The sequence below is a fragment of the Oncorhynchus gorbuscha genome, unplaced genomic scaffold (genome assembly GCF_021184085.1).
Source record: "Oncorhynchus gorbuscha isolate QuinsamMale2020 ecotype Even-year unplaced genomic scaffold, OgorEven_v1.0 Un_scaffold_1523, whole genome shotgun sequence".
NCBI classification, from domain to species: domain Eukaryota; kingdom Metazoa; phylum Chordata; class Actinopteri; order Salmoniformes; family Salmonidae; genus Oncorhynchus; species Oncorhynchus gorbuscha.
This window is the reverse complement of record NW_025746275.1, coordinates 23,335-39,225: the sequence shown is the minus strand read 5'-3', so window position 1 is coordinate 39,225 and position 15,891 is coordinate 23,335. Positions and strand designations below refer to the sequence as shown.

Sequence of the window (15,891 nt, the reverse complement as noted above, 5' to 3'; positions counted from 1 at the left end):
TAGTCCCTAGACCCTACTCCCTGTACCCTACTCCCTGGACCCTAATCCCTAGACCCTACTCCTTAGACCCTACTCCCTAGACCCTATTCCCTGGACCCTACTCCCTGGACCCTACTCCCTGGACCCTACTCCCGGGACCCTACTCCCTGGACCCTACTCCCTGGACCCTACTCCCTAGACCCTACTCCCTAGACCCTACTCCCTAGACCCTACTCCCTGGACCCTACTCCCGAGACCCTACTCTCGATCCTTTAGCTCCTCCTCCCTATAGTAGTGACTGACAGTAGGGGTTAGAGGTCAATCCTCTCAGATCTACAGTAGTGTCTGACAGTAGGGGTTAGAGGTCAATCCTCTCAGATCTACAGTAGTGTCTGACAGTAGGGGTTAGAGGTCAGTCCTCTCAGAATAACACAGTTGAGCAGATGGGAATGGTTGGCATTAACGGATATGATCCTAGTCCAGGGGTGGGAGAAGTGGCAATGAAGAAATATACAGTGGTAGAGGAAGTATAGACAAGATAATCTACTCTCTCTGTTTCATCAGCTAGTCAATACTCTCAGATCTATAGAAATATACAGTGGTAGAGGAAGTATAGACAAGATAATCTACTCTCTCTGTTTCATCAGCTAGTCAATACTCTCAGATCTATAGAAATATACAGTGGTAGAGGAAGTGTAGACTAAATAATCTACTCTCTCTTCCTCTGTTTCACAACGTCAGCAGGGCCGTGTGTGTGTGGTCAGAACAGGAAAGAGGCATACTGTCTATAAGTCTAAAACTGGAGTTCAGTCTCACTCAGCATCAAAACATGAGAGAACTGACACCACTCTGCTGGCAGCTCTGTAAGTACTCAATTCAATTCAATTCAAGTGCTTTATTGGCATGGGAAACATGTGTTAACATTGCCAAAGCAAGTGAGGTAGATAATATATTAAGTGAGTATATAAAGTGAAATAAACAATAAAGATTAACAGTAAACATTACACATACAGAAGTTTCAAAACAATAAAGACATTACAAATGTCATATTATATATATACAGTGTTTTAACAATGTACAAATGGTAAAGGACACAAGATAAAATAAACAAGTATAAATATGGGTTGTATTTACAATGGTGTGTGTTCGTCACTGGTTGCCCTTTTCTCGTGGCAACAGGTCACAAATCTTGCTGCTGTGATGGCACACTGTGGAATTTCACCCAGTAGATATGGGAGTTTATCAAAATTGGATTTGTTTTCGAATTCTTTGTGGATCTGTGTAATCTGAGGGAAATATGTCTCTCTAATATGGTCATACATTGGGCAGGAGGTTAGGAAGTGCAGCTCAGTTCTCACCTCATTTTGTGGGCAGTGAGCACATAGCCTGTCTTCTCTTGAGAGCCATGTCTGCCTACAGCAGCCTTTCTCAATAGCAAGGCTATGCTCACTGAGTCTGTACATAGTCAAAGCTTTCCTTAATTTTGGGTCAGTCACAGTGGTCAGGTATTCTGCCGCTGTGTACTCTCTGTGTAGGTCCAAATAGCATTGTAGTTTGCTCTGTTTTTTTGTTAATTCTTTCCAATGTGTCAAGTAATTATCTTTTTGTTTTCTCATGATTTGGTTGGGTCTAATTGTGCTGCTGTCCTGGGGCTCTGTAGGGTGTGTTTGTGTTTGTGAACCAGCTTGCTTAGGGGACTCTTCTCCAGGTTCATCTCTCTGTAGGTGATGGCTTTGTCGTGGAAGGTTTGGGAATCGCTTCCTTTTAAGTGGTTATAGAATTTAACGGCTCTTTTCTGGATTTTGATAATTAGTGGGTATCGGCCTAATTCTGCTCTGCATGCATTATTTGGTGTTTTACGTTGTACACGGAGGATATTTTTGCAGAATTCTGCGTGCAGAGTCTCAATTTGGTGTTTGTCCCATTTTGTGAAGTCTTGGTTGGTGAGCGGACCCCAGACCTCACAACCATAAAGGGCAATGGGCTCTATGACTGATTCAAGTATTTTTAGCCAAATCCTAATTGGTATGTTGAAATTTATGTTTCTTTTGATGGCATAGAATGCCCTTCTTGCCTTGTCTCTCAGATCGTTCACAGCTTTGTGGAAGTTACCTGTGGCGCTGATGTTTAGGCCAAGGTATGTATAGTTTTTTTGTGTGCTCTAGGGCAACAGTGTCTAGATGGAATTTGTATTTGTGGTCCTGGTGACTGGACCTTTTTTGGAACACCATTATTTTGGTCTTACTGATATTTACTGTTAGGGCCCAGGTCTGACAGAATCTGTGCATTAGATCTAGGTGCTGCTGTAGGCCCTCCTTGGTTGGTGACAGAAGCACCAGATCATCAGCAAACAGCAGACATTTGACTTCGGATTCTAGTAGGGTGAGGCCGGGTGCTGCAGACTTATCTAGTGCCCACGCCAATTCGTTGATATATATGTTGAAGAGGGTGGGGCTTAAGATGCATCCCTGTCTCACCCCACGACCCTGTGTGAAGAAATGTGTTTTTTTTGCCAATTTTAACCGCACACTTGTTGTTTGTGTACATGGATTTTATAATGTCGTATGTTTTACCCCCAACACCACTTTCCATCAGTTTGTATAGCAGACCCTCATGCCAGAAGGCTTTTTTGAAATCGACAAAGCATGAGAAGACTTTGCCTTTGTTTTGGTTTGTTTGGTTGTCAATTAGGGTGTGCAGGGTGAATACATGGTCTGTTGTACGGTAATTTGGTAAAAAGCCAATTTGACATTTGATCAGTACATTGTTTTCATTGAGAAAATGTACGAGTCTGCTGTTAATGATAATGCAGAGGATTTTCCCAAGGTTACTGTTGACACATATTCCACGGTAGTTATTGGGGTCAAGTTTGTCTCCACTTTTGTGGATTAGGCTGATCAGTCCTTGGTTCCAAATATTGGGGAAGATGCCAGAGCTAAGTATGATGTTAAAGAGTTTTAGTATAGCCAATTGGAATTTGTTGTCTGTATATTTGATCATTTCATTGAGGATACCATCAACACCACAGGCCTTTTTGGGTTGGAGGGTTTTTATTTTGTCCTGTAACTCATTCAATGTAATTGGAGAATCCATTGGGTTCTGGTAGTCTTTAATAGTTGATTCTAAGATCTGTATTTGATCATGTATATGTTTTTGCTCTTTGTTCTTTGTTATAGAGCCAAAAAGATTGGAGAAGTGGTTTACCCATACATCTCCATTTTGGATAGATAATTCTTCGTGTTGTTGTTTGTTTAGTGTTTTCCAATTTTCCCAGAAGTGGTTAGAGTCTATGGATTCTTCAATTACATTGAGCTGATTTCTGACATGCTGTTCCTTCTTTTTCCGTAGTGTATTTCTGTATTGTTTTAGTGATTCACCATAGTGAAGGCGTAGACTCAGGTTCTCCGGGTCTCTATGTTTTTGGTTGGACAGGTTTCTCAATTTCTTTCTTAGATTTTTGCATTCTTCATCAAACCATTAGTCATTATTGTTCATTTTCTTCGGTTTTCTATTTGAGATTTTTAGATTTGATAGGGAAGCTGAGAGATTGCCAAGTTTACACCTTCACTATTACAGTGGAACGTTTTACCCAGGAAATTGTCTAAAAGGGATTGAATTTGTTGTTGCCTAATTGTTTTTTGGTAGGTTTCCAAACTGCATTCATTCCATCTATTTTTTAATGTTACTCAGTTCCTTTGGCTTTGATGCCTCATGATTGAGTATTGCTCTGTTTAAGTAGACTGTGATTTTGCTGTGGTCTGATAGGGGTGTCAGTGGGCTGACTGTGAACGCTCTGAGAGACTCTGGGTTGAGGTAAGTGATAAAGTAGTCTACAGTACTACTGCCAAGAGATGAGCTATAGGTGTACCTACCATAGGAGTCCCCTCGAAGCAGCACCATTGACTATGTACATACCCAGAGTGTGACAGAGCTGCAGGAGTTGTGACCCGTTTTTGTTGGTTGTGTTGTCATAGTTGTGCCTAGGGGGGCATATGTGGGAGGGAATGCAGTCACCTCCAGGCAGGTGTTTGTCCCCCTGTGTGCTGAGGGTGTCAGGTTCTTGTCCGGTTCTGGCATTTAGGTCGCCACAGACTAGTACATGTCCCTGGGCCTGGAAATGATTGATTTCCTCCTATAGGATGGAGATGCTGTCTTCATTAAAGTATGGGGATTCTAGTGGGGGGATATAGGTACAGTGCCTTGCGAAAGTATTCGGCCCCCTTGAACTTTGCGACCTTTTGCCACATTTAAGGCTTCAAACATAAAGATATAAAACTGTATTTTTTTGTGAAGAATCAACAACAAGTGGGACACAATCATGAAGTGGAACGACATTTATTGGATATTTCAAACTTTTTTAACTAATCAAAAACTGAAAAATTGGGCGTGCAAAATTATTCAGCCCCCTTAAGTTAATACTTTGTAGCGCCACCTTTTGCTGCGATTACAGCTGTAAGTCGCTTGGGGTATGTCTCTATCAGTTTTGCACATCGAGAGACTGAATTTTTTCCCATTCCTCCTTGCAAAACAGCTCGAGCTCAGTGAGGTTGGATGGAGAGCATTTGTGAACAGCAGTTTTCAGTTCTTTCCACAGATTCTCGATTGGATTCAGGTCTGGACTTTGACTTGGCCATTCTAACACCTGGATATGTTTATTTTTGAACCATTCCATTGTAGATTTTGCTTTATGTTTTGGATCATTGTCTAGTTGGAAGACAAATCTCCGTCTCCAGAATGGTCCTGTATTTGGCTCCATCCATCTTCCCATCAATTTTAACCATCTTCCCTGTCCCTGCTGAAGAAAAGCAGGCCCAAACCATGATGATGCCACCACCATGTTTGACAGTGGGGATAGGGTGTTCAGGGTGATGAGCTGTATTGCTTTTACGCCAAACATAACGTTTTGCATTGTTGACAAAAAGTTCAATTTTGGTTTCATCTGACCAGAGCACCTTCTTCCACATGTTTGGTGTGTCTCCCAGGTGACTTGTGGCAAACTTTAAATGACACTTTTTATGGATATCTTTAAGAAATGGCTTTCTTCTTGCCACTCTTCCATAAAGGCCAGATTTGTGCAATATACGACAGATTGTTGTCCTATGGACAGAGTCTCCCACCTCAGCTGTAGATCTCTGCAGTTCATCCAGAGTGATCATGGGCCTCTTGGCTGCATCTCTGATCAGTCTTCTCCTTGTATGAGCTGAAAGTTTAGAGGGACGGCCAGGTCTTGGTAGATTTGCAGTGGTCTGATACTCCTTCCATTTCAATATTATCGCTTGCACAGTGCTCCTTGGGATGTTTAAAGCTTGGGAAATCTTTTGTATCCAAATCCGGCTTTAAACTTCTTCACAACAGTATCTCGGACCTGCCTGGTGTGTTCCTTGTTCTTCATGATGCTCTCTGCACCTTTAACGGACCTCTGAGACTATCACAGTGCAGGTGCATTTATACGGAGACTTTGATTACACACAGGTGGATTGTATTTATCATCATTAGTCATTTAGGTCAACATTGGATCATTCAGAGATCCTCACTGAACTTCTGGAGAGAGTTTGCTGCACTGAAAGTAAAGGGGCTGAATAATTTTGCACGCCCAATTTTTCCGTTTTTGATTTGTTCAAAAAGTTTGAAATATGCAATAAATGTCGTTCCACTTCATGATTGTGTCCCACTAGTTGTTGATTCTTCACAAAAAAATACAGTTTTATATCTTTATGTTTGAAGCCTGAAATGTGGCGGAAGGTCGCAAAGTTCAAGGGGGCCGAATACTTTCGCAAGGCACTGTAGCACCCAGGAGGACATTTTTCTCTGTTAGGATAATTTCCTTTTGAATTTCTAGCCAAATGTAGAATGTTCCTGTTTTGATTAATTTAATGGAGTGAGTTAGGTCTGCTCTATATCAAATTAGCATACCCCCTGAGTCCCTTCCCTGTTTCACACCTGGTAGTTTGGTGGATGGGACTACCAGCTCTCTGTAACCTAGAGGGCAACCAGTGGGTCCGTCTCCTCTATACCAGGTTTCTTGCAGGATGACAATGTCTGTATTACCGATTTCTTTGGTGAAGTCTGGGTTTCTGCTCTTTAGGCCAAAGGCAGATGACCTCAGGCCTTGGATATTCCAGGATGATATAGTGAAGGCTTTTTGTTCCATAGTGTCCAATGTTGTTGGTCGTGGTTTGTCCTCAGGCCAGTAAGTGTGAGCAGAGCCTGCTGAGCATCTGGTACATGCCATTGGCTTGGGAAAGTGTGAGAGTGGGGGTTGGGACTGTTTGTCCGCTCACTACCTGGGCGTATGTGTGGCTTCCATGTTGAGGCCCTCTTTGCGGGGGTGGGGTGCATGGGGTGTGCAGAAGTGGCATAGGTCTGCTCTGAGGGGGCCTAAATGGGGTGTGGGCATGGGTGACGTGGGGGGGTGTTGATTGGTTGGGGTGGGGGTGTGGATGTGTCTGGGGGTGCTGTGGTCTGGATGTAATTCCTCTTGGCGTGGGTCCTCTATGTGTAGGTCCAGGGGGGGGTCCTGCAGGTCTGGGAGGGTGTCTCGCTGGTCTGGGTGGGGTGTCTATTGATCTGTTGCTCCTGTGTGAAGTGTTGGGGATACGTTTGAGAGCGATGTCCTTTAGAGTTCGGGCAAAGGTGGGCACTGCTGCCTTGTAGAGGTGGACCTGGTCATAGAGGCTGTTCAAGTCCAGGGTGGAGTGGTGGGCCAGGAAAACATTTGGTTTTGAGGCACAGTCACGAGAAATACTTGCGTTTACCCGCTGTATTGTGGCAGGGTGGAAGTCTTTTCATGGTAGTACGGTGGAGATAACCACTTGTGCGTTGGGGAAAGTAGAAGAAGCCTTTTCAATCACTCCCTTCAGTGCTGTGGCCACGCTTTCCTGCAGTGTTCTCAGGTCGTTTGTGCCTGTGTGTATTATTAAGTGGCTGGGTGACCCTTGTTTGGCCTCAGACAGAAGGTCTAGGGCGCGCTGGGTGTTTGGACACCAGAGTTTAGACACACTGTGTTTGGGAAAAAGTTTTTTTTTCTTCTATTATTTCCCATTTGAGTCCATAAGTAGTACAATCTGTGTCTTGTGTTTGTCCTCAGTGGGTGTAGGGGGGTTGTCAGAAGGGCTATCAGGTTGGCTGACAGGGGGGGGGTGCTCAGAGGGGGTGAGAGCCGCTGGGCTTGGGGTTCTTCATTTGTCTGTTCTGCTGCGATGTCGACTCTATGGTCAGGGTCTGGTGTGGACTGTTCTGCTGTGGTGTCGAGACTTTTGTCGGGTGCTGAGGTGGGCTGTTCTGCTGGCTTCTCTGTGGGGGTGGCCACCTCTCTAGTGGGTTGTTCTCTGTCACACGCCGTCCCCTCAACCTCTCCTCCGTCCCTCTCACGCTCTCCTCCATCCCCCTCAACCTCTCCTCCACCAGCAGTCTGATCCTCTCCTCTTGTGCTCTGTTCTTCTCCTGATCCTGCTCTTTCTCCTGTTGAAGTTGTCTCACCACAGTCCAGAGTGCAGATATGTCTCTGTCCACCTCCAGCTCTCCAGGTCTGGTTGATGGGGTGTTGTTGTGCTGGACTGTTGTCTGGGTCTGTGCTGACTGAAGTGTAATCACCTGCTGTTCCAGCTCCACCTGCCTTACCTCCAGCTGGGTGAATTTGTCCTTCATTTCAATGAGGGGGTGGTAATCTGTGCTGGGAGGTTGACTCTCCGCTGGGGGTTGCTCGTCTGTGGGGTTACATAATGATGAGGTCTGGTCTCACCCACTCGGGGTGGGGGTATCTTTATCAAGGGAGAGCTTCTCCTGCTGGGCTAATTCTTTGATTAGGTGAAAGTCCAGCTGAAACTGTTTGGGGTTACCCTGTACCATTTCTGTTCCGGACTTATAGATATTTATATTACCTGACTCGAGAGTCCTCGTTATCAAGTATTCTGAGTTTCCTCCCCTCTCTTAACAAAGGGGTAGTGTGCTAATATAGCACTGTGCCATGCCAGGGGATGGTTTGTGTGGAAGATAAGGTTGCTGATGTTCCCATTTTTGTAATAGTCAGCAAAAAGTGTCTCTTGATTTTCCATAAGGAGCTTCATTTTGTAATCTTTTCTTGCCTTATCATTCTTTACATACACAGGGTACTGTATTTTAATTACCTCTGAACAGTGGGAGGCAGCTTCTAAGGCCTCTCCATTTGGTTGGGGTAGACTGCGTGACTCTCCTGCCATTGTTGGGCTAATGGGCTTTGACACCTCTCACTTGACATGTCAGTGCTAGTTGAAGCTGTATCAAGCTTGGCAGAATTATGTTAGAATTCAGTCCTTATAAAGTAATGTTGTGTATTTTTCTTCTTGGCTTTTGGAAATAGAATATAGTTTCAGACTAAACATTACTCACTCAGTTCCAGGTTGTATGGTGTTTTCAGGTTTCTGTTGTTTTCCAGAGAATTTGCTATATAGAAAAATAATCCTTGGTAGTTCCGTAATTCCGTCCAAAATAAGGTTGTAGGTTTTAAGTTTTGAAGTAGGGGTTATGTTGTAGAGGGTAGAATCCAGTATGTGTTCCTGACAAAAAATCCAAGTTTATCTAACACCTAATCTATCTTTTTTTAAAGAAAATGCTGAAAAAATGCAGGATCCTGACCTCTGCTCTGCTCTGCTCTGCTCTCTCTCTCTCTCTCTCTCTCTCTCTCTCTCTCTCTCTCTCTCTCTCTCTCTCTCTCTCTCTCTCTCTGTCTCTGTCTCTGTCTCTCTCTGTCTCTCTCTGTCTCTCTCTGTCTCTGTCTCTCCCTCTCCCTCTCCCTCTCCCTCTCCCTCTCCCTCTCCCTCTCCCTCTCCCTCTCCCTCTCCCTCTCCCTCTCCCTCTCCCTATCTCTGTCTCTGTCTCTGTCTCTCCTCTCTCTCTCTCTGTCTCTGTCTCTGTCTCTGTCTCTGTCTCTGTCTCTGTCTCTGTCTCTGTCTCTCTCTCTCTCCTCTCTCTCTATCCCTATCTCTCTCTCTCCCTATCTCTCTCTCTCTCCTCTCTCTCTGTGTGTCGCGGCAGGTGAGACGGAGCACTTGTGTCTTATACTCTGTGATTATCTGGTTTACTATCTGTGTGGTTTACTATCTGTGTGGTTTATTATCTGTGTGGTTTACTATCTGTGTGGTTTAATTAAATATCCAAAGTATTAGGAACACATTCAGACACACACAATAATAAAAAATAGTCACAATCTTCAGTAAAAAGGTTTCCTAACAACTGTCTGAAATAACCTATAGGCACGAATTTCTCCAAATGTAAACTGTATTATAGATCATTTCACAGCAAGGCACAAGGAAGCCAATCGCGTCTCCACCTAACTTTCTTGACATTAAAGGAGTCTCCACCTAACTCTCTAGACACTAAAGGAGTCTCCACCTAACTCTCTAGACACTAAAGGAGTCTCCACCTAACTAGACACTAAAGGAGTCTCCACCTAACTCTCTAGACACTAAAGGAGTCTCCACCTAACTCTCTAGACACTAAAGGCGTCTCCACCTAACTAGACACTAGACGTCTCCACCTAACTCTCTAGACACTAAAGGTGTCTCCACCTAACTAGACACTAAAGGCGTCTCCACCTAACTCTCTAGACACTAAAGGCGTCTCCAACTAACTCTCTAGACACTAAAGGTGTCTCCACCTAACTAGACACTAAAGGAGTCTCCACCTAACTAGACACTAAACGCGTCTCCACCTAACTAGACACTAAAGGAGTCTCCACCTAACTAGACACTAAAGGTGTCTCCACCTAACTAGACACTAAACACGTCTCCACCTAACTAGACACTAAAGGAGTCTCCACCTAACTAGACACTAAACGCGTCTCCACCTAACTAGACACTAAAGGAGTCTCCACCGAACTAGACACTAAAGGCGTCTCCACCTAACTCTCTAGACACTAAAGGAGTCTAAAGGTGTCTCCAGTCTCCACCTAACTAGACACTAAAGGAGTCTCCACCTAACTAGACACTAAAGGTGTCTCCACCTAACTAGACACTAAAGGAGTCTCCACCTAACTAGACACTAAAGGAGTCTCCAACTAACACTAGACAACTAACACTAAAGGTGTCTCCACCTAACTAGACACTAAAGGAGTCTCCACCTAACTAGACACTAAAGGAGTCTCCACCTAACTCTCTAGACACTAAAGGAGTCTCCACCTAACTAGACACTAAAGGAGTCTCCACCTAACTAGACACTAAAGGAGTCTCCACCTAACTAGACACTAAAGGTGTCTCCACCTAACTAGACACTAAAGGAGTCTCCACCTAACTAGACACTAAAGGTGTCTCCACCTAACTAGACACTAAAGGAGTCTCCACCTAACTAGACACTAAAGGTGTCTCCACCTAACTAGACACTAAAGGCGTCTCCACCTAACTCTCTAGACACTAAAGGAGTCTCCACCTAACTAGACACTAAAGGAGTCTCCACCTAACTCTCTAGACACTAAAGACGTCTCCACCTAACTAGACACTAAAGGAGTCTCCACCTAACTAGACACTAAAGGCGTCTCCACCTAACTCTCTAGACACTAAAGGAGTCTCCACCTAACTTGACACTTAAGGCGTCTCCACCTAACTAGACACTAAAGGACACCAAATAGCATGCCCAATATCAACTGCCTGCTACTCATCCCCAGAATATAAGATATGCATATTATTAGTAGATTTGGATAGGAACCACTCTGAAGTTTCTAACAATGTTTGATTCATGTCTGTGAGTATAACAGAACTTATGTAGCAGGCAAAACCCCGAGGACAAACCATTCAGATTCTTTTTTTTTGAGATCACTGTCTTTTCAATGGAATTTCATTGGAAACCAGATTTCTAAGGGACTTGTTTGCAGTTCCTACCGCTTCCACTGGATGTCACCAGTCTTTAGACATTGGTTGAGGTTTATCCTTTGTGTAATGAAGAAGTACGGCCATCTTGGATGAGAGTGAGGCGCGTGAACAGAAAAGTAGCATCAGTTTGTTTTCTTTTGTATTGAACACAGATCATCCCGTGTTCAATTTGATCGATTATTAACGTTTAAAAATACCTACAGTTGTATTACAAAAGTAGTTTGAAATCTTTTGGCAAAGTTTAACAAGTTGGATTTAGGGGCTATTTTCATTTTTTGGATGAAAAACGTTCCCGTTTTAAACAAGATATTTTGTCACGAAAAGATGCTCGACTATGCATATAATTGACAGCTTTGGAAAGAAAACACTCTTACGTTTCCAAAACTGCAAAGATATTGTCTGTGAGTACCACAGAACTGATGTTTCAGGCGAAACCCAGATAAAAATCCAATCATGAAGTGCCGCATTTTTTGAAACCGCCTCATTTCAATGACTCCTTATATGGCTGTGGAGGAGCTAGGAGTCAGCTTACGTTTTCCACGTTTTCCCCAAGCTGTCTGCAGCATTGTGACGTATCATTGGAAGATTGACCATAAGAGACTACATCTACCAGGTAGTCGCTTGGTGTCCTCCGTCACAATTATTGCGTAATCTCCAGCTGCAGTATTTTTCCGTTTGCCTTTGATGAGAAACCGACTGCCAGGAATTATTTTTCATCGAATATAATTGTGAAAAACACCTTGATGATTGATTCTAAACAATGTCTGCCATGTTTCTGTCGATATTATGGTCGGTGATCTGTTAACGTGGCTTTAGAAGACCATAGAAAGACAGGGCAGGATAGATATACTGTAGGTCTGTAATACTGAGTCATGAGGGCATGGAACTCACTTCCATCTAATATACAGTATTATACAGAGTCATGAACTCCCTTCCATCTAATATACAGTATTATACAGTCATGAACTCCTTCCATCTAATATACAGTATTATATAGAGTCATGAACTCCCTTCCATCTAATATACAGTATTATATAGAACCATAGCTGCCTCCATGGTATCAGACCCCAGTTAGACTAGCTGTCTCCATGGTATCAGACCCCAATTAGACTAGCTGTCTCCATGGTATCAGACTAGCTGTCTCCATGGTATCAGACCCCAGTTAGACTAACTGTCTCCATGGTATCAGACCCCAGTTAGACTAACTGTCTCCATGGTATCAGACCCCAGTTAGACTTGCTGTCTCCATGGTATCAGACCCCAGGTAGACTAGCTGTCTCCATGGCGTCAGACCCCAGTTAGACTAGCTGTGTCCATGGTATCAGACCCCAGTTAGACTAGCTGTCTCCATGGTATCAGACCCCAGTCAGACTAGCTGTCTCCATGGTATCAGACCCCAGTTAGACTAGCTGTCTCCATGACGTTAGACTAGCTGTCTCCATGGTATCAGACCCCAGTTAGACTAGCTGTCTCCATGGTATCAGACCCCAGTTATACTAGCTGTCTCCATGGTATTACTCCCCAGTTAGACTAGCTGTCTCCATGGTGTCAGACCCCAGTTAGACTAACTGTCTCCATGGTATCAGACCCCAGTTATACTAGCTGTCTCCATGGTATCAGACCCCAGTTATACTAGCTGTCTCCATGGTATTACTCCCCAGTTAGACTAGCTGTCTCCATGGTGTCAGACCCCAGTTAGACTAGCTGTCTCCATGGTATCAGACCCCAGTTATACTAGCTGTCTCCATGGTATTACTCCCCAGTTAGACTAGCTGTCTCCATGGTGTCAGACCCCAGTTAGACTAGCTGTCTCCATGGTATTACTCCCCAGTTAGACTAGCTGTCCCCATGGTGTCAGACCCCAGTTAGACTAGCTGTCTCCATGGTGTCAGACCCCAGTTAGACTAGCTGTCTCCATGGTATTACTCCCCAGTTAGACTAGCTGTCTCCATGGTGTCAGACCCCAGTTAGACTAGCTGTCTCCATGGTATTACTCCCCAGTTAGACTAGCTGTCTCCATGGTGTCAGACCCCAGTTATACTAGCTGTCTCCATGGTATTACTCCCCAGTTAGACTAGCTGTCTCCATGGTGTCAGACCCCAGTTAGACTAGCTGTCTCCATGGTGTCAGACCCCAGTTAGACTAGCTGTCTCCATGGTATTACTCCCCAGTTAGACTAGCTGTCTCCATGGTGTCAGACCCCAGTTAGACTAGCTGTCTCCATGGTATTACTCCCCAGTTAGACTAGCTGTCTCCATGGTGTCAGACCCCAGTTAGACTAGCTGTCTCCATGGTATTACTCCCCAGTTAGACTAGCTGTCTCCATGGTATTACTCCCCAGTTAGACTAGCTGTCTCCATGGTATTACTCCCAGTTAGACTAGCTGTCTCCATGGTGTCAGACCCCAGTTAGACTAGCTGTCTCCATGGTATTACTCCCCAGTTAGACTAGCTGTCTCCATGGTGTCAGACCCCAGTTAGACTAGCTGTCTCCATGGTATTACTCCCCAGTTAGACTAGCTGTCTCCATGGTGTCAGACCCCAGTTAGACTAGCTGTCTCCATGGTATTACTCCCCAGTTAGACTAGCTGTCTCCATGGTGTCAGACCCCAGTTAGACTAGCTGTCTCCATGGTATTACTCCCCAGTTAGACTAGCTGTCTCCATGGTATTACTCCCCAGTTAGACTAGCTGTCTCCATGGTGTCAGACCCCAGTTAGACTAGCTGTCTCCATGGTATTACTCCCCAGTTAGACTAGCTGTCTCCATGGTGTCAGACCCCAGTTAGACCAGCTGTCTCCATGGTATCAGACCCCAGTTATACTAGCTGTCTCCATGGTGTCAGACCCCAGTTAGACTAGCTGTCTCCATGGTGTCAGACCCCAGTTAGACTAGCTGTCTCCATGGTATTACTCCCCAGTTAGACTAGCTGTCTCCATGGTGTCAGACCCCAGTTAGACTAGCTGTCTCCATGGTATCAGACCCCAGTTAGACTAGCTGTCTCCATGGTATTACTCCCCAGTTAGACTAGCTGTCTCCATGGTGTCAGACCCCAGTTAGACTAGCTGTCTCCATGACGTTAGACTAGCTGTCTCCATGGTATTACTCCCCAGATTAGACTTGTCTCCATTGTGTCAGACCCCAGTTAGACTAGCTGTCTCCATGACGTTAGACTAGCTGTCTCCATGGTATTACTCCCCAGTTAGACTAGTGTCTCCATGGTGTCAGACCCCAGTTAGACTAGCTGTCTCCATGACGTTAGACTAGCTGTCTCCATGGTATTACTCCCCAGTTAGACTAGCTGTCTCCATGGTGTCAGACCCCAGTTAGACTAGCTGTCTCCATGACGTTAGACTAGCTGTCTCCATGGTATCAGACCCCAGTTAGACTAGCTGTCTCCATGGTGTCAGACCCCAGTTAGACTAGCTGTCTCCATGACGTTAGACTAGCTGTCTCCATGGTATTACTCCCCAGTTAGACTAGCTGTCTCCATGGTGTCAGACCCCAGTTAGACTAGCTGTCTCCATGACGTTAGACTAGCTGTCTCCATGGTATTACTCCCCAGTTAGACTAGCTGTCTCCATGGTGTCAGACCCCAGTTAGACTAGCTGTCTCCATGACGTTAGACTAGCTGTCTCCATGGTATCAGACCCCAGTTAGACTAGCTGTTTCCATGGTGTCAGACCCCATACTACCATTCATTTGTATGAGTTAATATCTATATATATCTCCATACTACCATTCATTTGGCTATAAGGTGTATGGAAACTTCCTGTATATATCCATACTACCATTCATTTGGCTATAAGGTGTATGGAAACTTCCTGTATATATCCATACTACCATTCATTTGGCTATAAGGTGTATGGAAACTTCCTGTATATCTCCATACTACCATTCATTTGGCTATAAGGTGTATGGAAACTTCCTGTATATATCCATACTACCATTCATTTGTATGGGTTACCTTCAGATGAAGGTTAAATATCTAGATACACTGCTCAAAAAATAAAGGGAACACTTAAACAACACAATGTAACTCCAAGTCAATCACACTTCTGTGAAATCAAACTGTCCACTTAGGAAGCAACACTGATTGACAATACATTTCACATGCTGTTGTGCAAATGGAATAGACAACAGGTGGAAATTATAGGCAATTAGCAAGACACCCCCAATAAAGGAGTGGTTCTGCAGGTGGTGACCACAGACCACTTCTCAGTTCCTATGCTTCCTGGCTGATGTTTTGGTCACTTTTGAATGCTGGCGGTGCTTTCACTCTAGTGGTAGCATGAGACGGAGTCTACAACCCACACAAGTGGCTCAGGTAGTGCTGCTCATCCAGGATGGGACATCAATGCGAGCTGTGGCAAGAAGGTTTGCTGTGTCTGTCAGCGTAGTGTCCAGAGCATGGAGGCGCTACCAGGAGACAGGTCAGTACATCAGGAGACATGGAGGAGGCCGTAGGAGGGCATCAACCCAGCAGCAGGACCGCTACCTCCGCCTTTGTGCAAGGAGGAGCACTGCCAGAGCCCTGCAAAATGACCTCCAGCAGGCCACAAATGTGCATGTGTCTGCTCAAACGGTCAGAAACAGACTCCATGAGGGTGGTATGAGGGCCCGACGTCCACAGGTGGGGGTTGTGTTTACAGCCCAACACCGTGCAGGACATTTGGCATTTGCCAGAGAACACCAAGATTGTCAAATTCGCCACTGGTGCCCTGTGCTCTTCACAGATGAAAGCAGGTTCACACTGAGCACACGTGACAGTCTGGAGATGCCATGGAGAACGTTCTGCTGCCTGCAACATCCTCCAGCATGACCGGTTTGGCGGTGGGTCAGTCATGGTGTGGGGTGGCATTTCTTTGGGGGGCCGCATAGCCCTCCATGTGCTCGCCAGAGGTAGCCTGACTGCCATTAGGTACCGAGATGAGATCCTCAGACCCCTTGTGAGACCATATGCTGGTGCAGTTGGACCTGGGTTCCTCCTAATGCAAGACAATGCTAGACCCCATATGGCTGGAGTGTGTCAGCAGTTCCTGCAAGAGGAAGGCATTGATGCTATGGACTGGC

General features: G+C 45.0%; 1 protein-coding gene across 1 annotated transcript in view; it reads left to right on the top strand.

Annotated features, from left to right (window-relative positions):
- Positions 1–735: 735 nt before the first annotated feature.
- LOC124023170 (Fc receptor-like protein 5) overlaps positions 736–15,891 on the top strand; it is a gene marked incomplete at its 3' end in the record, with an annotated part of 28,635 nt that continues 13,479 nt past the window's right edge. The window contains 1 exon segment of the mRNA XM_046337703.1: positions 736–842. Within this exon segment, the coding sequence (XP_046193659.1) occupies positions 809–842 (34 nt within the window).